A 25,371-nucleotide genomic window follows, 5' to 3' on the forward strand; every position below is an offset into this window, starting at 1 on the left:
CTAACAATGGGTGTTGTTGTCGACAAAGTGACACCGCGGGCTATCTAGCACCCGCATATCCTTTCTTTGGATTGGTGCATACATCTCATTATTGTAATCTATTTTTGAATATTCGATGAGGGTTGTTGACGTCAACCGCCTGTATTCAATGGAGGGGCTATATGCATAGCCATCTCGAGACGACTCCGATACCAAGTTTTTTCAGGCATCTGACAGCCTGAATATGGGGGCTGATAGCTTGCGGGATGCCGACCCACAGAGGCTCAGCAAGCAGACCCTTTACACTGGGCCAGTGCTAAAATTCCAGTTTTGGTAAAATGGTTGATTTTACTACAACCGTTGTTGACCAAGTTCCATATCTAGCTAGCTAGGTAACGTTAGCTGACTAAAGGATAGCAGATGAAGTTAGCTAGTTGGTCAATGCTAATCATGCGAACTCGCCATTTGATGGTCTGGGGACATGGTTAGATGCTAGCGAATAAGTGCTCTTCTTAGCCCAAACTGGACTAAAGGAGCCTAACGTTACTCCTCAGTCCAACGACCTTACTTGTTGTATTTAAAGGGCGAACTGTCTCTGGAAGCCAAATACTCCATCTAAATGTGACTCGATAATCAATTAAGGTACGGCTCTAGAAACATAAATCCCTCTACTTTTATATCACATCAAAATAATTTCACAAATGAAAAATACACGGGTTTAACAGTTCCATCCGACAGTCGTTTTATATTACAAGCGACAACATGCTTGTGGCATCTGTTTTCAGTTTACTTCTTCTTCTGTGGGTTTTATTGCGGACTACATCCAAAAGTTGTATTGCCGCCACCAACTGGACGGTTTGAAACCAAAAAATAAATAAAATAAAAAATAAATCCATACTTAATAGTAATACTAACTTACTCCACCCTAATAAAAATATTACATTGCCAAGACAAACAAAACTATTTTAGTCCATATCTCCCTTCTCAGGCTCTAGGTGATACGGCTTTTGCCAATATTCCATGTATCAAAAGAAAATCCATACATAATATGGAAACTTAACTAAATCCACCCAAATAAAATAGTACATTGACAAAACAAAACTCCCATTTCTTCCTTTTACATTTCCATATCTCCCTTCTCAGTCTCTAGGGCCTGAGATGGTGGTACGGCTTTTGACAATATTCCATGTAACTCTTTTGCAGAGAAATCTTTCAGTCCCAGGAACCGTTCCGCCTCAACCACAATGATTTCTATCTTCCTAGATATTTTCTCCACCTTGGCAGTGCCATTAATCACCATTTCGATAAAGGCCACAATGTCCACCTTTTTAACCTTTAAAATGTCAGGATCATCTTGGTGAAAGGCAACCCCTGCATCTTGCATTGAAGGCCTATCCACCACCATGGACTCTTCAGGAGCACCATTCAAACCCTCAACCCTTTTAACTACTGCTGCATAGGAAATGCTCTGTAGAACCCTAACTTTGGCCACCTCATCTTCTTCTTCTTCTTCAATGAGGTTTAACAGTGGTTGGCATCCAATTTGTTGAATTACCGCCACCTACTATACTGGAGTACAACTCCCTTATCTTTTCTTGAAAAATAAAATAAAACAAAGCAAAGAAATATCCTACCGTCTAACACTACATTCACAATTTGATCCCCTGCTGATTTTGTATGTTTGACCACTGACAAAGAAATGATCAGTCTATAATTTTAATGGTACGTTTATTTGAACAGTGAGAGACAGAATAACAACAACAAAAATCCAGAAAAACGCATGTCAAAAATGTTATAAATTGATTTGCATTTTAATGAGGGAAATAAGTATTTGACCCCCTCTCAATCAGAAAGATTTCTGGCTCCCAGGTGTCTTTTATACATTTACATTTACATTTACATTTTAGTCATTTAGCAGACGCTCTTATCCAGAGCGACTTACAGGAGCAATTAGGGTTAAGTGCCTTGCTCAAGGGCACATTTACGTCATTTAGCAGACGCTCTTATCCAGAGCGACGCACAAATTGGTGCATTCACCCTATAGCCAGTGGGATAACCACTTTACAATTTTTTTTTTTGGGGGGGGTAGAAGGATTACTTTATCCTATCCCAGGTATTCCTTAAAGAGGTGGGGTTTCAAATGTCTCCGGAAGGTGGTGAGTGACTCCGCTGTCCTGGCGTCGTGAGGGAGCTTGTTCCACCATTGGGGTGCCAGAGCAGCGAACAGTTTTGACTGGGCTGAGCGGGAACTATGCTTCCGCAGAGGAAGGGAGCCAGCAGGCCAGAGGTGGATGAACGCAATGCCCTCGTTTGGGTGTAGGGACTGATCAGAGCCCGAAGGTACAGAGATGCCGTTCCCCTCACTGCTCCATAGGCAAGCACCATGGTCTTGTAACGGATGCGAAGCTTCAACTGGGAAGCCAGTGGAGTGTGCGGAGGAGGGGGGTGACGTGAGAGAACTTGGGAAGGTTGAACACCAGACGGGCTGCGGCGTTCTGGATGAGTTGTAGGGGTTTAATGGCACAGGCAGGGAGGCCAGCCAACAGCGAGTTGCAGTAATCCAGACGGGGAGATGACAAGTGCCTGGATTAGGACCTGTGCCGCTTCCTGTGTAAGGCAGGGTCGTACTCTCCGAATGTTGTAGAGCATGAACCTGCAGGAGCGGGTCACCGCCTTGATGTTAGCGGAGAACGACAGGGTGTTGTCCAGGGTCACGCCAAGGCTCTTCGCACTCTGGGAGGAGGACACAACGGAGTTGTCAACCGTGATGGCGAGATCATGGAACGGGCAGTCCTTCCCCGGGAGGAAGAGCAGCTCCGTCTTGCCAGGGTTCAGCTTGAGGTGGTGATCCGTCATCCATACTGATATGTCTGCCAGACATGCAGAGATGCGATTCGCCACCTGGTTATCAGAAGGGGGAAAGGAGAAGATTAGTTGTGTATCGTCAGGCGTAGCAATGATAGGAGAGGCCATGTGAGGATATGACAGAGCCAAGTGACTTGGTGTATAGGAGAAAAGGAGAGGGCCTAGAACTGAGCCCTGGGGGACACCAGTGGTGAGAGCACGTGGTGCGGAGACAGCTTCTCGCCACGCCACTTGGTAGGAGCGACCGGTCAGGTAGGACGCAATCCAGGAGTGAGCCGCGCCGGAGATGCCCAGCTCGGAGAGGGTGGAGAGGAGGATCTGATGGTTCACAGTATCAAAGGCAGCAGACAGGTCTAGAAGGACAAGAGCAGAGGAGAGAGTTAGCTTTAGCAGTGCGGGAGAGCCTCCGTGACACAGAGAAGAGCAGTCTCAGTTGAATGACCAGTCCTGAAACCTGACTGGTTTGGATCAAGAAGGTCATTCTGAGAGAGATAGCAAGAGAGTTGGCTAAAGACGGCACGCTCAATAGTTTTGGAAAGAAAAGAAAGAAGGGATACTGGTCTGTAGTTGTTGACATCAGTGGGATCGAGTGTTGGTTTTTGAGAAGGGGAGCAACTCTCGCTCTCTTGAAGACGGAAGGGACATGGCCAGCGGTCAAGGATGAGTTGATCAGCAAGGTGAGGTAGGGGAGAAGGTCACCGGAGATGGTCTGGAGAAGAGAGGAGGGGATGGGGTCAAGCGGGCAGGTTGTTGGGCGGCCTGCAGTCACAAGTCGCAGGATTTTATCTGGAGAGAGAGGGGAGAAAGAAGTCAAAGCATAGGGTAGGGCAGTGTGAGTAGGACCAGCAGTGTCATTAGACTTAACAAACGAGGATCGGATGTCGTCAACCTTCTTTTCAAAGTGGTTGACGAAGTCATCCACAGAGAGAGAGGAGGGAGGGGGAGGGGGGGATTCAGGAGGGAGGAAAATGTGGCAAAGAGCTTCCTAGGGTTAGAGGCAGATGCTTGGAATTTAGAGTGGTAGAAAGTGGCCTTAGCAGCAGAAACAGATGAAGAAAATGTAGAGAGGAGGGAGTGAAAATATGCCAGGTCGGCAGGGAGTTTAGTTTTCTTCCATTTCCGCTCCGCTGCCCCGAGCTCTGTTCTGTGAGCTCGCAATGAGTCATCAAGCCACGGAGCTGGAGGGGAGGACCGAGCCGGCCGGGAGGATAGGGGACACAGAGAGTCAAAGGATGCAGAAAGGGAGGAGAGGGAGGGTTGAGGAGGCAGAATCAGGAGATTGGAGGGAGAAGGATTGAGCAGAGGGAAGAGATGATAGGATGGAAGAGGAGAGAGTAGTGGGAGAGAGAGCGAAGGTTGCGGCGGCGCATTACCATCTGTGTAGGGGCAGAGTGAGTAGTGTTGGAGGAGAGCGAGAGAGAAAAGGAAACAAAGTAGTGGTCGGAGACATGGAGGGAGTTGCAGTGAGATTAGTAGAAGAGCAGCATCTAGTAAAGATGAGGTCAAGCGTATTGCCTGCCTTGTGAGTAGGGGGGACGGTGAGAGGGTGAGGTCAAAAGAGGAGAGGAGTGGAAAGAAGGAGGCAGAGAGAAATGAGTCAAATGTGGACATAGGGAGGTTGAAATCCCCCAAAACTGTGAGGGGTGAGCCATCCTCAGGAAAGGAACTTATCAAGGCGTCAAGCTCATTGATGAACTCTCCAAGGGAACCTGGAGGGCGATAGATGACAAGGATATTAAGCTTAAATGGGCTAGTGACTGTGACAGCATGGAATTCAAATGAGGAGATAGACAGGTGGGTTAGGGGAAAAATTGAGAATGTCCACTTGGGAGAGATGAGGATTCCTGTGCCACCACCCCTCTGACCAGATGCTCTCGGGGTATGCGAGAACACATGGTCAGACGAGGAGAGAGCAGTAGGAGTAGCAGTGTTTTCAGTGGTAATCCATGTTTCCCGTCAGCGCCAGGAAGTCGAGGGACTGGAGGTTAGCATAGGCTGGGATGAAGTCAGCTTTGTTGGCAGCAGAACGGCAGTTCCAGAGGCTGCCTGAGACCTGGAACTCCAGGTGTGGGGTGCGTGCAGGGACCACCAGGTTAGAGAGGCAGCAGCCACGCGGTGTGAGGCGTTTGTGTAGCCTGTGCAGAGAGGAGAGAACAGGGATAGGCAGAGGCATAGTTGACAGGCTGTAGCAAATGGCTACAATAATGCAGAGGAGATCGGAATGAAATGAACTAAACATCTGGAAGAAGAGAGAGCAGGGCCTCCCTCACCAAAACTTCCACCTCAGAAACTATAATTGTTTCACTGAACCACCCGAACAAAAACTCTCCCAACTTCCACCTTTAGAAATCAGAATTGTTGTGAACCACAGCGGTTCAATGTTTAAAGGAGTAGACTCAACCCACTTTATTCAGCTAGCTAACTATGACACCATAGCTAACTAGCATGCTAGCATCCAATAACACACAGTTTAGCACCAACACTTGGTCACAACAAACCACCAATAGTGTGTTAACACACTAAGCAGATAATTCGTGTCCGTGTCTAGTTCCTTTCATAACGCAGCAATAATTAAACGTTGGCTAGCTTAGCACAAATATATTGTATTTAGCTGCCACAGTACAGCCACAATGGCTACTGTGTTGACTCTGTTCGAAAACGGCTAGCTAGCTAGCTAGCTTCGTGCTACACCGAAGACAATGCCAACCTACAGTAACTACCCACAACAGCCCACGATGCCTAACTATGACGCCATAGCTAACTAGCATGCTAGCATCCAATAACACACAGTTTAGCACCAATACTTGGTTACAACAAACTACCAATAGTGTGTTAACACACTAAACAGATAATTCGTGTCCGTGTCTAGTTCCTTTCATAACGCAGCAAAAATTAAACGTTGGCTAGCTAGCACATTAACATTGGAAACAACTCTCCACCGTTGTTAAAGCGTTACCAGTAGCTACCCGCTAGCTAGCTAGCCTCGTGCTTTCTCCGGGCTCCGCCGTAAACAATACTTACCTACAATAATTACCTACGGAAACCTACAATAACTACCTAAATAAACTACCTACAATACCTAACTACAACTACCTACCTACGATCAAATGCATGGTTTAAGCTTTACTCAACACCATATAAGAAGCCAAGCTTACCTCAAGCTTACCTCCTGCTAGAGAAAACACAACCTCTCCCGACCACTGCTCCCGGACTGAGGTATACAGGTAACGAGCTTATACAGGTAACGAGCTAAGATTAGGAGCACACTCTTAAAGGGAGTGCTCCTAATCTCATCTTGTTACCTGTATAAAAGACACCTGTCCACAGAAGTAATCAATCAATCAGATTCCAAACTCTCCACAATGGCCAAGACCAAAGAGCTTTCCAAGGATGTCAGGGACAAGATTGTAGACCTACACAAGGCTGGAATGGGCTACAAGACCATCGCCAAGCAGCTTGGTGAGAAGGTGACAACAGTTGGTGCGATTATTCGCAAATGGAAGAAACACAAAAGACTGTCACTCTCCCTCGGCCTGGGGCTCCATGCAAGATCTCACCTCGTGGAGTTGCAATGATCATGAGAACGGTGAGGAATCAGCCCAGAACTACACGGGTGGATCTTGTCGATGATCTCAAGGCAGCTGGGACCATAGTCACCAAGAAAACAATTGGTAACACACTACGCCGTGAAGGACTGAAATCCTGCAGCGCCCGTAAGGTCCCCCTGCTCAAGAAAGCACATATACATGCCCGTCTGAAGTTTGCCAATGAACATCTGAATGATTTAGAGGAGAACTGGGTGAAAGTGTTGTGGTCAGATGAGACCAAAATCGAGCTCTTTGGCATCAACTCAACTCGCCGTGTTTGGAGGAGGAGGAATGCTGCCTATGACCCCAAGAACACCATACCCACTGTCAAACATGGAGGTGGAAACATTATGCTTTGGGGGTGTTTTTCTGCTAGGGGGACAGGACAACTTCACTGCATCAAAGGGACGATGGACGGGGCCATGTACCGTCAAATCTTGGGTGAGAACCTCCTTCCCTCAGACAGGGCATTGAAAATGGGTTGTGGATGGGAATTCCAGCATGACAATGACCCAAAACACACGGCCAAGGCAACAAAGGAGTGGCTCAAGAAGAAGCACATTAAGGTCCTGGAGTGGCCTAGCCAGTCTCCAGACCTTAATCCCATAGAAAATCTGTGGAGGGAGCTGAAGGTTCGAGTTGCCAAACATCAGCCTCGAAACCTTAATGACTTGGAGATGATCTGCAAAGAGGAGTGGGACAAAATCCCTCCTGAGATGTGTGCAAACCTGGTGGCCAACTACAAGAAACGTCTGACCTCTGTGATTGCCAACAAGGGTTTTGCCAGAGGGGTCAAATACTTATTTCCCTCATTAAAATGCAAATCAATTTATAACATTTTTGACATGTGTTTTTCTGGATTTTTTTGTTGTTGTTCTGTCTCTCACTGTTCAAATAAACCTACCATTAAAATTATAGACTGATCATTTCTTTGTTAGTGGGCAAACGTACAAACTTATATATCCTAACTTCACTTCAAAACTCAAAAGAACAGACAATAACTCTTCTGTTTCCCCACTCTCGCCACCCTGTTTACGTCGCACCAAACAACGATTATCACACACACCAGGAATCTTCTCCTTCAGTTGATCCACTTTTACCTTTACTGCTACCCAAGTAATCACACCTCTCAATGGCGCCCTTTTCTTAAGAGCGAAACAATTCACAATTCTTTCCCCCATTTGTTTAACTCTAAGCGCCTTCTCCCTCTGCCCAACAGAAACACAAACAATTATTACTAGACCACTTCTGGTTACCCTCACCGATTCCACTATACCCAACGCTTTTTTCACCCATCTTGAAACCACAAATGGATCAGCCAAAAGGCAAGGATCCATTTTTTCCACAAACTTCACTCCTACTGTCACAGACTCATCTTTATCCTGACCCTCTGCGCAAGCCTCTGGCTCTGAGCACTTCACCACACCTACCACCTCCGATACTTCACCCTCTTCCATTTCTCCTCCTGTCTTCAGCTCACTTTGCTTACATTTCCTACCACTCTTCTTTAACAAACCTTCTCCCTTTTTCCCGCCATTTTTTACAGACTCAAACTCAAGTCTTCCTCCCTCTCTCTCTTAGACCTCCTCTGCCTCTCTTTTTCCCTCCATTCCTCCTCATTCATCCAAGTATACGTCTCCTTATGATAATACTGCATTTCTCCTAACCAATATCTATTTCTTGCCTTCTCCATTTTCCCCCTCCTTTCCCTTCCGACGTCTATTCTATCCTTGACCTCACAGTCCACAATGACCTCTTCATTGCTCCCTCCAGCATCTATTCTATCCTCTGGACTTGTGTCGACATCTTGGCCTTCGTCTTCTATCGGAAAATATTTGGTCCGCCACATAGTCCCCAATCGCTCCACCGAAATCCTGGCTGACCTCCCACAAACTAGCCCATCTGTCACCGGCCGAGCGGAAGTGCACTCAACCCTCGAGCCCTGAGCTAATACTGCCTTAGTGAAGAGAGGACATGCCATGTGAATCCGCCTTAATTGAACCACCTCATTTTCTTTCACCCTTGTTGGGCATTCAAAAGACGTGGCTTCATGATTCCCACCACAGTTGCAACATTTCACTTTTTCATCATTTTTATAACACATTAAATTATATTTTCCACAACATGGACATCTCTGTTTCTCCCTTCTGCAAATTCTTGACACATGACCAAAAGCTTTACAGTGATCACACTGCATTGGTCTTGGGATAAATGCTCTGACTTTGTAGTATATATACCCCAACTGCACTTGCGTAGGGAGAGACTCCATATCAAAAACAAAAGAACAGATAAACTCTTCACTTTTTCATCATTCACCACTCGATTCATCCAACGTGCGTCAATCACTCCAGGAATATTTTATATCTCTTTAACATCGACTTCCCACGAGACGCCAGATATTACCCCCTTGAGGGGTGTCCTGTTCCGAAGAGACACACACGACACGTCAAAGTTTTCAAATCGGGAGAGCCACAACACACTTTCTTTCTGATCCGCAGAAGTACAAAAACTCTAAACAAACCCGCCTCTCGTGATCCTCACATCCTTCACTTTACCCATCACTCTCTCCACCAGTTTGGATAGCTCAAATGGATTCTTCAAAATTGGTATTTCGATCAGCTGCTCCTCATTAACAAACCATACTCCTTTTTCCATTCTTTTGAACAATACTCCAATCCTCCTTGATTCTACCGCCATTAAATTCACAATCCATTTCATCGTCCGCCTCTGCCATCTTTTCGAATCTCTTTCCATTCACCGGTGCCCAACTCGTTTTCCATTTACACACACAGGTGTTCAGATAGCTAATTAGCACAGGTATGCCACGTTCAAAACAACTGTAAACTCTGAAATCTCCGACTTCAGTGTTGTTCAAGACAACTGGGAACTCTGAAAAATACGAGGTCCGACTGGGGAAATCGTTTTAAACTGTCATTCAACTAGGAATTGCAACTCGGGAACTCGGGCCTCTTTCTACAGTTCCGACTTTCCGTCCTGAAGATCATTGACCTCATGATTTGACCTTGTATTTTTCAGAGTTCCCAGTTGTCTTGAACGCACCGTTACTCCGTCTTCCGCAAACAAGTGCTGTAACATGGAAATATGGCCGTCTGGGAACCTTAACCCTATAAAGGTGTATATCAATTTAACCTTTTGTTTTTTGAAAATGATTTCACAGCCGAGCAAAACAATATATTTTGCAGGCCCTCTCGCATCATTAGCTCATTGTTATAAATGTATTGAAAAAAGCTTAAACAAACGCAAATGCTTCCAAAACCGTACCACAGTATTAATGTTCAGACCGAGCGTCGCGGCTCTTAACAAAATTCACCCCTACAGAAGATTCCTTTGTCCAAAGACTCTTACGTGTAATGTAATAGATCATGGAGTCATGATCAAGGGCTAATAATTTCTTAGCTCAGCTGGCTAGCTAATCATTTTTACACCTTATATCTGCTCCTCATATAGAATGAAACAATACTAGCTATATGCAAGTCATACTGGTACTGGACTTTGTTGGCACAATAAGGTAGCTAGCCAGCTAACATTATAATACAGCTCCCTGATTTGTCAAATACACTCATTTCTAACCAGTCTGTTTGTTTCTGTGTTACAGCATCTCCGGAGGGTACAGCAAGGTGTTCCAGGAGTACTCCCGGTCCATCAGCCAGTTGTACCTGGACATCCACATAGAAGGAGACAATTACCCTCCACACAACCATCAACAAGTAAGTGGACACATCATTGCCATGTAGCTACTGTACATATGTATTTTCCTACTTCAAACTTCTTGCCATTGCCCTGGTTGTCAGTGGACAAAATCCCTTCCCTATGCTTGGACTGGATACTCCCAGAGTATGGACATGGAGTCAAGAAAATAAGGTGAGGGGTTTTACAGTTTCAACTTTAATAGATTTTTGACTAAACACACTTCATCCCTTCTGAACATGTTTGTCTTCCAGATATTCTCGTGCCTTATGACATTCTTTCTCAGTAACATGTTGGAGACCCACTTCTTGTCCACCGGTGCATTTGAAATCACACTAAATGGTGAGTTGAACGGGGTCACTGAAAGTACTGTCTTTACTTCACAACCTTGCATGGATGTACATGTCAACAAATTCGGTGATGATGCAATTCAGTCAATTGATATGTAAATTCCAACATTTTCATTTTTGACCTAATGACTAAGTCTTTGTCTCCTATCTTTTCTCTCCACTCTTTTTTAGACATACCAATCTGGTCCAAGCTGCAGTTAGGATACGTACCCAACATCCAGGAGGTCTTGTCAGGGCGACGTGTATGCTGTGAGCGAAGTCAAGCGCAGGACACCGAGCTACTGGCAGACGAACTTGACTTGCACAGTAATCAAAATTACAAACAAAACCTCCAAACAGGGAGGAACAAAATACGCATACAACCGAACACTGCCGACCTCACGGAAAACATTCACACACAATAACCAATGAGAGACAGGGGGTTATAAAGGGAATACAATGTAACATAATGAGAAACAGGTGAAAACAATCAAGACAAACTAGACAAACACCGAAACGTCGATCGATGGCAGCTAGTACTCCGGGGACGACGAACGCCGAAGCCTGCCTGAGCAAGGAGGAGGAGCAGCCTCGGCTGATTCCGTGACAGTACCCCCCCCCCTTGACAAGCGGCCCCAGCCGTGCGCCGACCCCGGCCTCGGGGACGGCCAGGAGGACGCGGAGCAGGGCGAGTTGGATGACTCCGGTGGAAGTCCCTCAACATGGAGGGATCTAGGATGTCCCTCCTAGGGACCCAGCACCGTTCCTCCGGACCGTACCCCTCCCACTCCACGAGATACTGCAGGCCCCCCATCCGACGCCTCGAATCCAAGATGGAATGGACTGAGTATGCCGGAGCCCCCTCGATGTCCAACGGGGGCGGAAGAGCCTCTCGTACCTCACTCTCCTGGAGTGGACCAGCCACCACCGGCCTGAGGAGAGACACATGGAACGAGGGGTTAATGCGGTAATTAATGGGCAGTTGTAACCTATAACCAGGGACGGCCTGTTCAATAGGGCGATATGGGCGACGCACTGCCAAACGGGAAAAGGAAGGGATTTTTTTTCTAATCAATTATATCACGGCAACAGTAGTTATCAGTGTTGTAATCTGATCTGACTGCCACTAAATGTCAAATCAGGCTAAAGTCGTGCTTCAAATGGCCCCACCCGTTTTTGGGCGATTTCAGTCAGGTTGAAAATCGCCCAGAAGTCTCTCATAGCCTGTCATGTAAAATCTATTTTTTTCAAATTTCAAAGCTTTCAATACATTCTCTATGGGTGTCTGTGGGCTTGCACTTACGCGCTTTCGTCATACGTGACGTAACCATGAACGTAACTAAGCAAATAGCGGCTAGCAGCGTCTCTTTTGCGACCTGCAGTGTGGCGTTATTTTATGTTTTTAATTTGTACACTTAGTGGCGTTATTTTATGTTTTTAATTTGTACACTTAGTTTACAAACAGTCTGCCAACCATGGATTTCCAGTGGTGGGTGTTGGACTGATCTTGTTGATCGTGTACATACCCGCTACGAACGGACTAAATAATGAAAACGTTGCTGGCAGCGGAATCCAATACAGCTGGGAGACTTGGCTGGATGACAGAGTCCTGGACAGAGAAGTGGAGCCGGCCGGCTTCACCCTGGTCGGAGCGGACCTCGATCTGACAGTCACAGGGAAAATCAATCCTGGTAAGAGAGCGACTCTGTACCCCCGAGCCCCGACATTGAACTGCTTTCTGTGTCACTGCGACCTTACTATCTGCCCCGTGAGTTCCCCCAATTGTTTGTTACCGTTGTGTACTGTTGATAATCACAAGTTTACTGGAGAACTGAGACCAAGTAGAGACTTTGGACAGGGTGGATATGGTATAATAAAGGCTGTTTATTCAGAGGTAAAGATATCTGGAATCGCGTGCACGGACTCGTTCGTCAAACTCTTAGGGAGCTATCTGAAGAGAGCCCCGAAAACATTGTGTGCTGACATTTTATACAATAAATGATGTAGGTTGAATCTAGTAGTTCTGATCTTCTGATTGGTCCTGATGAGTTGGGCGAGGTCCCCTCCACTGTTGCATTGGCTCTGAGTCGGGTTCTCTGTCTTCAAATGTTCAGCCTAAAGAGAGGGGATTTTTGTGTGTGTGTGTGTGTGTGTTTAACAGTGATGATGATGTGTGTGTGTGTGTGTTTAACAGTGATGATGTGTGTGTGTGTGTGTGTGTTATCAGTGATGATGTGTGTGTGTGTGTGTGTGTGTGTGTCCTCAGAGCAAGAACTCGTGAGTTGGAAGAACTGAGAGACCTATGGCGTGGGTGTTGTCCTTGGCCACCTGCTGACAAGGCTGACAAGATAGGACTCTTTTGTCCATTGTTATAGGATAGGAACAGCATTGATTGAAAACAAACGCCCAACACAAAATGGGTCATGCACAAGATTTTAGTCAGACCAAGCTATAACATTATATATTTACTACGACAGTACATTCAACCAAAAGCTAATATAACAAAGGCATCAGAGATTATTTATAATCTGTCACAGAAACTGGAATCCATCTCCCCAGATCAGTCAATAAATGCTTCTGGTATTGACTTATATGCTGCCCCTGTCTTCATGTTGTTGCTGGACATATCTTTTTTTAAATGTGTGTAGGTCACCTAAATCATCAGAAAAATTGCCCCTCCTGAGAATTTTTTCAGGAGCCGCCACTGCCTATAACATACCTCGTTCAATCTCCTCAGGACTTTAAATGGCCCCACAAACCGCCGACCCAGCTTCCGGCAGGGCAGTCGAAGGGGCAGGTTTCGGGTCAAGAGCCAGACCCGATCTCCCGGTGCATACACCGGAGCCTCACTGCGGTGGCGATCTGTGCTCGCCTTTTGCCGCCTGATAGCCCGCTGCAGATGGACATGCGCAGCGTTCCAGGTTTCTTCCTACCCCATTCTCTGTCAGCAGCTCCCTTCAGAAATGTTTCGACCACCTCATGGAGGTTCCCCTCTGTTGCCTCTTTTGTAGAGGGGTTCTTTCTGATCGCTCCTGAAACCAGAGAACAATTGTTAGCAATATTTGTTCTTCATGAACGAACAAGGTCAAGAACTATTTAAACACATCATGTTTCAGATTCAAAACTGTCTCCAGGTTTAATCAAAGATATCTATATTACCAGAAAGTGAATTCATAGACTAATAAAAACTTACTGTGAACAATTTTTTTTAAAGCTAGCTGCCTGAAAGAGATCTTATGTCCCAAGCCGGTCCAGTTACAAAGCCTGGACATGTCATCGGAGAAAAAGCAGGGAAACATCCTCCTCACTGAGTCTTTGAACCTCACCTGTAAAATAAATTGTCCATAGTTAGTGGTCTATAGACCAGTGAACCATACAGAAACTACAGGTCTAAAGTCCCTCCAAAGAAAAGCAGTGGGGAGCTCTTCCGAGTCACAGACTTCATAAGCAACCAATTACAGTGGGGAAAAAAAGTATTTAGTCAGCCACCAATTGTGCATGTTCTCCCACTTAAAAAGATGAGAGAGGCCTGTAATTTTCATCATAGGTACACGTCAACTTTGACAGACAAATTGAGGAAAAGAAATCCAGAAAATCCCATTGTAGGATTTTTAATGAATTTATTTGCAAATTATGGTGGAAAATAAGTATTTGGTCACCTACAAACAAGCAAGATTTCTGGCTCTCACAGACCTGTAACTTCTTCTTTAAGAGGCTCCTCTGTCCTCCACTCGTTACCTGTATTAATGGGACCTGTTTGAACTTGTTATCAGTATAAAATACACCTGTCCACAACCTCAAACAGTCACACTCCAAACTTCACAATGGCCAAGACCAAAGAGCTGTCAAAGGACACCAAAAACAAAATTGTAGACCTGCACCAGGCTGGGAAGACTGAATCTGCAATAGGTAAGCAGCTTGGTTTGAAGAAATCAACTGTGGGAGCAATTATTAGGAAATGGAAGACATACAAGACCACTGATAATCTCCCTCGATCTGGGGCTCCACGCAAGATCTCACCCCATGGGGTCAAAATGATCACAAGAACGGTGAGCAAAAATCCCAGAACCACACGGGGGGACCTAGTGAATGACCTGCAGAGAGCTGGGACCAAAGTAACAAAGCCTACCATCAGTAACACACTACACCGCCTGGGACTCAAATCCTGCAGTGCGAGACGTGTCCCCCTGCTTAAGCCAGTACATGTCCAGGCCCGTCTGAAGTGCATTTGGATGATCCAGAAGAGGATTGGGAGAATGTCATATGGTCAGATGAAACCAAAATATAACTTTTTGGTAAAAACTCAACTCGTCATGTTTGGAGGACAAAGAATGCTGAGTTGCATCCAAAGAACACCATACCTACTGTGAAGCATGGGGTTGGAAACATCATGCTTTGGGGCTGTTTTTCTGCAAAGGGACCAGGATGACTGATCCGTGTAAAGGAAAGAATGAATGGGGCCATGTATCGTGAGATTTTGAGTGAAACCCTCCTTCCATCAGCAAGGGCATTGAAGATGAAACGTGGCTGGGTCTTTCAGCATGACAATGATCCCAAACACACCGCCCGGGCAACGAAGGAGTGGCTTCGTAGAAGCATTTCACGGTCCTGGAGTGGCCTAGCCAGTCTCCAGATCTCAACCCCATAGAAAATCTTTGGAGGGGAGTTGAAAGTCTGTGTTGCCCAGCGACAGCCCCAAAACATCACTGCTCTAGAGGAGATCTGCATGGAGGAATGGGCCAAAATACCAGCAACAGTGTGTGAAAACCTTGTGAAGACTTACAGAAAATGTTTGACCTGTGTCATTGCCAACAAAGGGTATATAACAAAGTATTGAGAAACTTTTGTTATTGACCAAATACTTATTTTCCACCATCATATGCCAATAAATTCATTAAAAAATCCTACAATGTGATTTTCTGGATTTTTTTTCTCATTTTGTCTGTCATAGTTGACGTGTACCTATGATGAAAATTACAGGCCTCTCTCATCTTTTTAAGTGGGAGAACTTGCACAATTGGTGGCTGACTAAATACTTTTTTTCCCCACTGTACTTCACATGTACAATACCCCAAGAGTCTGCACTTTATTTAATCCCATAGATAGTGCCCTAACGATGATTTTAAAAAAAGTGTTGCTGTCCAAAAACCTCTGGTATTAACTGTATTTAGTGTGATACCATGTTCTTGCCAATTACCAATTTCTCCTGAAGCTCCTCATTCCCAGCAAGCCGATGTTCAAGCTCCTCCAGCATCAACCTTTCCTTCAGAGGAAGCACAATGTCCTCTGGCACAACTATGTCCCAATGAGACCCATTGGTCAGTTGCATTAAGAGGTTCCTGTTTACTGTGGTCTGGTATTGCAACTCTCTAACATCCTCTGCCAATTTTCTCAGGTGCTGAAGAATCATCCTGTGGAAATCTTAACATATGATAGTGGGCAAGTTATTAACTTTGGAAACCTATTCCTTTCGAATGACTAGATAAAAGCTCTATGAAAACAGGTTTGATTCTGAGTTATGGAATGCAAGGGCCAAACGTGCACAACCAATGCTGACACTGTAAGTCAGTGTAAGCCACTGTCATCTACAGTAAATGTAAACTTTTTTTTTTTTTAAAGATCAACATTGTATAACATTCCACTTTATGTAATTATGGAGCCCCTCACACTACAACTAAGTAGCACATATTGCAGTTACCTTCAGACTGACGAGCAGCAGGGCCCAGTGATGAGGAGGATTGAGCTGTTTGAGATGAGAATTTTAAAATAACTACCTAAGAATGGAGCTAATAAGAATACTTCTTATTTTTATTTAAATGTATCTTTACAGAATTGCTGCTGGTAGTAGCCAGACTTTGCTTTTCTAATAGACTGTATGCAGTAAAAATACTACAGTGGAATATTTTAAATTACTGTGGACTGCTGCCAGAAAATCTTCTGATGAAGAGACACGGGAACAGGGTCTTGATGATTCTGTTGCAAATTGAGCACAATACACAAATTTAGAATTTCAGTTAAAGTAAGTAGCACCCACATCTCAACTAGGGAAAAGTATCCAGAAAAGTACCCAGATACAGTGACTTGGCTAGATATTCCCAAAGGGAAACCACTTTCGCAAGGGCAAAGAGAAGCCCCCTTTGCAACAATGTTTCCCACAAACTGCAACTGTCCGTATGTAGTAGCATTACTAGCGCTAAAATAGCAATTTGGAAGTTAGCTACTGCTAGAGGAATGAAGCACATGCAATCTTAATCAGTCAACTGACGTGTTTTACAAGTGAACACATGGAGTGAACAAGACAAGTTGGACAACGTTTTGATTGCAAGGATTCGCTTTCGAGTACTTGCTAGCAAAGGTAACGAACACTTTCCATTAATGTTACATTTTCTGTCACATTTCTACGTTATTTCTATATCCTACTTGTAATTATTATTTTTTTAAATTAAATCTAACAAATGGTTTGTGTTGATAATCATTGCATGAAGGCAATCATTATAGTGAAACACACCCATGGTAACTTGCTGACAGAAGATGTGATGGTTTTTTTTGTTGTTGAAAAGATTAACATTGTAGAGCATTTCTCCCTTTACACCTCAGATAATAGGATGGGCAAGATCAGGTACCTTCAGACTGGTGAGCAGCTGGCCCCTGTGACGAAGAGGACTGAGGACCTGTTCAGATCAAAGTTAAGCATAGTTATTTGTCCTATACATCTGCGTTCACAGCCAAACTATTTCAGCATTCCTTCAAAAAACACATTATAACATTATTAGTTCTTAAGCATAATGTTATGTGATATACAACATTACATTCAGTACATAAGAGGCACTTACCCCAAGCAGAGAGTGACAAAGAGGGTCTAGAAGACACTGTTGCAAATTGTGCAAATTAAATGCAGGTTGTGAAAATTTGACTTATACTTTGTATGAACAATTCATTGCCAAGAAATTAAATCATGCATATACTTTTTTTGTGTGTGTGAAATCAACCCTTTTTTGGGTGAATTTGGGGGTATTTGACGCTGGTGGGTGCAGAGTCTGTCTGATCAAATTTAGGATTTTGCCTGGGAATGACAGCAAGCATGAAGTTTTCAGAGTAGTAGTGTAGTGTTTAGATTCCTTTTATTTCAAACACTAAATCTTACTTTCTCTTTCTTTGGTGAGACTCTGGCTCTGTTTCCAGGCTTGAGACTTTTTCTGCCCGAACCAGGCACTCGTGGGCTTTCTCATATGAATCTGAAAACATCACGAAACAGGAGCTTATCAGTTCATCTGTAAATGTCTGCAAATGAGACATTTAGTATCTTAATATTCAGTTAAAGTACTCACTCTTTGTCTTCAGTAATTGAATTTAATACACCTCCCATGTATCAATGTCCAGCCGTTCATGCGACATCTCTGCCTTTCTTAACCTCTCTTGGCTCTTGTATGGAGGCCAATAACATTTGTCCTTGGTGCACCAAGTTTTTGAGATGACAGCTAAACTGTCATCTTCGATCGGGAAATTAACCACAGCAAACATGGTACTGGGAACATAAAAAGCAAATAAGGGCACTCAATTAGATTAGTTTACTCAAACATTTCACAATAGTAACATCTAATTGTAGGAGTTTAAGAAAATACCTTCAAGTAAAAAATACATTTTCTGTAATGTCTTTTACTGACAATTTACCTTGAAAAGAGATAACGGGAAAACAGAAAAAATTGAGTAATGGAATCCCAGCAAAACCCTCTTCGCACGGGAGTAGAACAAACTTCCGTAGCACATTTGTGGCTTGAGTGAAAAGAACTTCATCCTTCAATCCAGAGAGATGGAAAATATTAAGCAGTGATGATGGCAGGGGATATGCGAAAAGGTCTGTCTCGTTCCTAAATGTTTTGTACACAATCAAAGTGTCTCCATGTTCCTCCACCAGCAGGTTTTGCACTAGGACAACCTCCTTGTTCCTCAACTGGTCACAGTTATTCCTAGTGGACATCTGCACAGAGAAGTGAGTGAGCTACATTTTATTATACTGCTCTTTCATTGTCATGCTGCTTTAGTAGTGTTTTCTCTGCATCTGACTGTGTTGCAATCATGGCCTCTCTTTCTGACAGCCTCCGTATTACAATTCTCGAAGGGTAAGCAAGAGATATTGTCAAGAACACCATATGCTTGTGCTTCATGACTGAGATGGGTTAGGCAATGCATGTTATATGTTATGTTTTCCTTCCCATACAGGCAGCTGCAGTGGTCCACAAACAAAACCAGGAGGTTTCCGGCATAGTCTGCGTGGTCTGCACACAAGGATACACTTAGGAAGATGGTCATGGCAACTGCAAGCAACATTAAGTTTTCATACATCACCCTTGGAATATTCTCTTTTAAACAGACAAGCCCAGTGTACAAGAGAAATGTACGGAACTCAGTTGCCTTCAAACGGTCAGACTCATTCAGTGATCTGGGTTTTCTGTTGGAGTGTGAGATCTTAGGTCAGTCAGCTGTGAAGATTCATTTCTGACAACAGCTGGACCTAAAAGTGTTTTCAGTGGCCCTTTCTGCCATTAGAGTTATCCGTTTCCGCGTAACTCCCAAACATACCAGGTGCATGTAGTCAAGAGGAAACGGTGTCACCAAACCAATTGACAATGATCCTAAAAATGTTGTCCCACTGTAATGAGAGTCATCAGTCAAATCATCAAAAGTGTCGTGGTTGGACCTCAGAGGGGCTGTTGTTTCTGGGAAGGTCATACGATTCAGGGAGTAGACTCCCTGTCAAGGTAGATGTAGGTGGGTGTGGGTGGAATCAGGCGCAGGACGCAGTACGTTAGTCCAACAGACTTTAGTGATGCACAGCAAAACAAACACGAAATAACTGCCCTGAGGCAAAAGCTCCGCACGTAGGCGAAAACACAAGCGCACAAACAGGTGCGACAAAATACTCCAAAACTAAGGAGCAAAATAGCTCAACCGAGCAAACAGTAATAATCCAGCCTACCGGCACGACAGTAAAACAATCACACACAACACTAGACAAACACAACGAGAACTTATAGGACACTAATTACACTAAACGATAACAGGTGTACAACAATCAGACAAAAGCAAACGAACATAGAAACATACAACGGTGGCAGCTAGTATTCCGGAGACGACGAACGCCGAAGCCTGCCCGAGCAAGGGAGAGAGGCAGCCTCGGCCGAAACCGTGACACTCCCTTTTGACGGCATTTGTCACAGCCATAGTAGCCATTGTGACCTTTTGCATTTCTGACAAAGGCCCTTGCTGGTGCTTTACAAATAATGGAAGAGATTTGGACTGCTGCATTTCCTCAACAAAGTCATGCAAGAAATCAAGACTGGTTGGTTTCTTCTCCCCAAAGAACATCCCAATGACAAATGGTGACTTGTTTGTCTGGACCACGCCTTTGTAGATTTCTACTAGCCCTAAGATACAGTGGGGAAAAAAAGTATTTAGTCAGCCACCAATTGTGCAAGTTCTCCCACTTAAAAAGATGAGAGAGGCCTGTAATTTTCATCATAGGTACACGTCAACTATGACAGACAAAATGAGAAAAAAGTTTTCCAGAAAATCACATTGTAGGATTTTTAATGAATTTATTTGCAAATTATCGTGGAAAATAAGTATTTGGTCAATAACAAAAGTTTCTCAATACTTTGTTATACACCCTTTGTTGGCAATGACACAGGTCAAACGTTTTCTGTAAGTCTTCACAAGGTTTTCACACACTGTTGCTGGTATTTTGGCCCATTCCTCCATGCAGATCTCCTCTAGAGCAGTGATGTTTTGGGGCTGTCGCTGGGCAACACGGACTTTCAACTCCCTCCAAAGATTTTCTATGGGGTTGAGATCTGGAGACTGGCTAGGGCACTCCAGGACCTTGAAATGCTTCTTACGAAGCCACTCCTTCGTTGCCCGGGCGGTGTGTTTGGGATCATTGTCATGCTGAAAGACCCAGCCACGTTTCATCTTCAATGCCCTTGCTGATGGAAGGAGGTCTTCACTCAAAATCTCACGATACATGGCCCCATTCATTCTTTCCTTTACACGGATCAGTCGTCCTGGTCCCTTTGCAGAAAAACTGCCCCAAAGCATGATGTTTCCACCCCCATGCTTCACAGTAGGTATGGTGTTCTTTGGATGCAACTCAGCATTCTTTGTCCTCCAAACACGACGAGTTGAGTTTTTACCAAAAAGTTCTATTTTGGTTTCATCTGACCATATGACATTCTCCCAATCCTCTTCTGGATCATCCAAATGCACTCTAGCAATCTTCAGACGGGCCTGGACATGTACTGGCTTAAGCAGGGGGACACGTCTGGCACTGCAGGATTTGAGTCCCTGGCGGCGTAGTGTGTTACTGATGGTAGGCTTTGTTACTTTGGTCCCAGCTCTCTGCAGGTCATTCACTAGGTCCCCCCGTGTGGTTCTGGGATTTTTGCTCACCGTTCTTGTGATCATTTTGACCCCACGGGGTGAGATCTTGCGTGGAGCCCCAGATCGAGGGAGATCATCAGTGGTCTTGTATGTCTTCCATTTCCTAATAATTGCTCCCACAGTTGATTTCTTCAAACCAAGCTGCTTACCTATTGCAGATTCAGTCTTCCCAGCCTGGTGCAGGTCTACAATTTTGTTCCTGGTGTCCTTTGACAGCTCTTTGGTCTTGGCCATAGTAGAGTTTGGCGTGTGACTGTTTGAGGTTGTGGACAGGTGTCTTTTATACTGATACCAAGTTCAAACAGGTGCCATTAATACAGGTAACGAGTGGAGGACAGAGGAGCCTCTTAAAGAAGAAGTGACAGGTCTGTGAGAGCCAGAAATCTTGCTTGTTTGTGGGTGACCAAATACTTATTTTCCACCATAATTTGCAAATAAATTCATAAAAAATCCTACAATGTGATTTTCTGGATTTTTTTTCCTCAATTTGTCTGTCATAGTTGACGTGTAGCTATGATGAAAATTACAGGCCTCTCTCATCTTTTTAAGTAGGAGAACTTGCACAATTTGTGGCTGACTAAATACATGTTTTCCCTACTGTGGGCCAGAATTGAGCATTTGAGCTCTTGTATAGAGGAAGGCCATCAATATTGATTTGGAGGGACACTGACTCAGACAACCTTGTATGAACAAATGTTGTAAGGTGGGATAGCACACCATGTTTAATGCCAGCGTGGAAATAAGGGCTGAGTATAAAAAAAACAAAAAAACATTATAATTGCTTTAGTCAGTATATTCACTTTAATGTTGTGTAAACTTGTCAATTGTAAACAAATGAAAATGCAGCAGCTGATTTCGTGGACACAATAGTAGCACATCAATTAGTCAAATACTGTGTGTAGGTTAGATCTGATGTCACCTGTTTAGTGCATTTTCTCCGAATATGATGTTCCTTCAGCTTTGTGGAGCTAAAAAATATATATATTTGACATGAGCTGGCTGATCGCAGAACAGTGTTAAAAATATTTACAGTTAATTTTATTGGTGCGTAAACCGGTGAAATGGCGATTATGATTGGTGCTCATTTTTGTTAACCACATGACCTTTTACTCAGTATTTAAATATGCGTGTCTCAGCTCTAAGCTCTAAGTTAAAGCCTCTGTGTAGCTGGATGATAGCTACAGCTAGCTTAGAGGTAAGTTAGATAACTTAAGGTACATTTGGTGAGCGAACAGGGCTAGCTAGTTAATTGTAGCAATAATTTTAAGTAACCTAGCTTTAAGGTTGCTCTTTACAATTTAGCCGAGCTAACGTTACAACAAGGCAGTTCCAACTGCCACTCACGAGACCCCTGCAGCTTTCTAGCTAGTTTGTTCTGAAGAACATCTCGCAACCCCGAAGGACCGTTGACTAGCTAGTGTAGCTAGCTAACTAAGCAAATCACTTTACTATTTTTAATGTTATAGCTGGTTACTGTTTGTAACTTGACAATGTTAACTTTTTGGCTCCATTTATTGTTTGTGTTACCGGACAACTGTAGGGCACTTTTATTGTCCATGTAACGTTAGTTGGCCAAACTTAAAGTTGTCTGCCAACTTAGCTAACGTTATGTTAGCTAGTCTAACATTAGCGTCCGTCAACTAACTTGAAGTCCCTAACGTTAACCCTGAAGGCATTATTGACTTATTGACACATGACAGTTCCTAGGGTCCTTGTTAACGTTAACCTTAGCCATACTGTTTGTCATGATGTAACATATCAAACAATAACCATAACTTAAACATACTTTAATTTCTCATATAACTTACATTAATTTTTAGGTAACATCAACTCACCTTGGCTTTCTACTTGGACCACAGAGACGCCGACTGGGTTTTTACAGAGACAGATGCGCGAGCAAGGTGATCCAGATGATGAGCTGTTCTCTCCAGAGGATTCCACAGGACAACGTTTATATGTGGTACCACACGGACCACACAGCAGGTAAGGGGCGCCTTTTAATGGTGATTCGCAAACCACAGAAGGTAAGAGCGTCTTTTAATGGTGATTCAGAACCTTTTGAGAATGATGGTGTTGTATATAGTTGGTATAAGTACCTTTACTGCTTGATTCCACGAATATAGAAGTGTAAACATCGTACAACTTCATGTGAAATTCATGTAAAGCCTTGTAGTCGTTCCGATACATATTTCGGAGATTGGTCTTCCGTTGCGGACCTGCACCCTAATTCTCAAAAAGGTTATGAATCACCATTAAAAGGTGTCCTTTACCTTCTGTGTGGTTTGTGAATCACCATTAAAATGCGTCCCTTACCTGCTGTGTGGTACCACATATCCCCATATGAATGGCATGATTGGTACAGCCTTTTGGACCATTTAATGGGGTGTTTTGATCGGTGTAGGGTTAGTGTTGAATTTGTGGATTCTTGACCTTGTTCCTCAGGCTCAAGGCTCAGGTATGACAACTAGGATGAATTATTTTAGAGATATATATCTTGCAGTGAGGGAGGGCAGGAGAGGACAGCTCAGGAAAGAAATTAAGATTTGTCATCGATAGCTGTTGCTTTGTTGTCCAAGCAGGTTCTAACCATAAGTAAGTACAAAGCTGAGAAGACCATCAATCTTCTCAGACACCTGTTCGCATCCTTTTGACTAGTCAAGGAGCTTGTCTCGGACAATGGCCCTGCTTTCACGTCGAACAATTTTGAAATGTTTCTCAAGAACAACCGAGTAAGGCACATCTTGTCATCACCTTACCATCCAGCATCAAACGGAGCAGGGTAGAGAGCCGTGCAAACCTTTAAGAAGGCCTGAACTAGACTCGAGATTCTGTATGTGCCCACCCACCAAAGGCTTCCCCGTTTCCTGTTTATTTAGCGTAACACACCACACACAGTAACGGAACGTACACCAGCTGAACTGTTTCTGAAACGCCAACCACGTACCTGCCCAAGCGCCTGTGGATCTCAGGTGTGCTCTTGCAACAAAGAGGACCTTTGACTTACCAAGTCCAAGTTGGTCATCACCATGTCAACGTTCATGTGGATCATCTGCTACGGTCCAACACCCCAGTAGAGACATGCCGAGAGAACGAGAACAATAATGACCCCCAGGGCTATTCTCTTGACTGTGGACGTACAGGAAAGACAGAGCCTGACCTTCCACCCGGACCTGACCTTCCACCCGTACCTGGCCCACCACCGGAGGCCCAGGAGGAGTGGAGATATCCTGTTCGACAGCGAAGGGCACCTCAAAAGCTTGACCTGTGAGTTGAGCTGTTTCAGGAGGTAACGAACAGTAAAAACAAACAAACACTTTAATATGTCCTAGATAAAAGGAAAGAAAAAGGTCATTACCTGGGTTAGTTATTAGGACACAAATTTCATCTTCGGGGCAGAATAATCCCCTGGATTTGTGCTGGGCTCTGAAAAGTCTGCTTCAACCCAGTAGTTGAGAAATGTTTAAGAATGTATTGTTCAGATATTTCATTAGTATTTCACAAAGATATTTACCTTGTTCTCTGGGAGTTAAAAGCTATGGGGGAGGAGTGTAGTATTGGTGATCTATATCTGTCTATATTAGTTACTATGCTGTTACAAAGCAGTAATGAATTACGGCAGTGTTATGATATGAAAACTAATAGGAAGTGCACATGCACACTTTTGGCCCCGGGGCTGTAGGTCACGAGATGTTCTTACTAAACAACACTAAACTGTACTCCCGTCTCCTGCCTGGTAATTTTCTCCACAACACAAATATTACAATATTCACACCCCTGAGTCAATACTTTGTAGAAGCACTCCTTTGGCAGTGATTACAGCTGTGAGTCTTTCTGTGTAAGTCTCTAAGTGCTTTCCACACCTGGATTGTGCAACATTTTCCTATTACTCATTTCAAAATACTTCAAGATCTGTCAAATTGGTTGTTGAACATTGCTAGACAACCATTTACAGGTCTTGCCATAGGTTTTCAAGTAGATTTAAGTCCAACTGAAATACTTTGGCCTTGTGTTTTAGGTTATTGTCCTGCTGAAAGGTGAATCTCCCAGTGTCTGGTGGAAAGCAGACTGAACCAGGTTTTCCTCTAGGATTTTGCCTGTTTTTAGCTCCATTCCATTTATATTTTATCCTGAAAAACTCCCCTGTCCTTAACGATTACAAGCATACCCATAACAGGATGCAGCCACCACTATGCTTAAAAATATGGAGAGTGGTACTCAGTAATGTGTTATATTGGATTTGCCTCAATCATAACACTTCGTATTCAGGACAAAAAGTTAGTTGCTTTGCCACATTTTCTGCAGAATTACCTTGTTGCAAACAGCATGCATGTTTTGGAATATATGTATTCTGTATAAGGTTCCTTCTTGTCACTCTGTCAATTAGGTTAGTATTGTGGAGTAACTACAATGTTGTTGATCCATCCTCAGTTTTCTATCACAGCCATTAAACTCTGTAACTGTTTTAA

The 25,371-nt window shown here is 43.9% G+C and overlaps 1 protein-coding gene across 1 annotated transcript; it reads left to right on the forward strand.

Annotated features, from left to right (window-relative positions):
- The first annotated feature begins 223 nt into the window (after window positions 1-223).
- LOC121545548 (selenoprotein T2-like) lies at window positions 224-24,195 on the forward strand. Its single transcript, XM_045208881.1, has 6 exons — window positions 224-312; window positions 10,048-10,180; window positions 10,212-10,313; window positions 10,394-10,481; window positions 10,661-10,713; window positions 24,046-24,195. The coding sequence occupies exons 1-6, from the start codon at window positions 224-226 to the stop codon at window positions 24,193-24,195; spliced, it is 615 nt and encodes a 204-aa protein (XP_045064816.1).
- The last annotated feature ends 1,176 nt before the right edge of the window (window positions 24,196-25,371 follow it).

This window comes from Coregonus clupeaformis, chromosome 3 (genome assembly GCF_020615455.1).
Source record: "Coregonus clupeaformis isolate EN_2021a chromosome 3, ASM2061545v1, whole genome shotgun sequence".
NCBI classification, from domain to species: Eukaryota; Metazoa; Chordata; class Actinopteri; order Salmoniformes; family Salmonidae; genus Coregonus; species Coregonus clupeaformis.

Excerpts from the sequence above, each read along its gene's own strand:
- LOC121545548 (XM_045208881.1), top strand. The coding sequence starts at position 224 with ATGGGGGCTGATAGCTTGCGGGATGCCGACCCACAGAGGCTCAGCAAG. Across the intron at positions 10,181-10,211 it reads TAAGTGGACACATCATTGCC|TTCAAACTTCTTGCCATTGC; the intron begins ATGTAGCTACTG and ends GTATTTTCCTAC. Across the intron at positions 10,714-24,045 it reads ACGTACCCAACATCCAGGAG|GAAAGACAGAGCCTGACCTT; the intron begins GTCTTGTCAGGG and ends GTGGACGTACAG.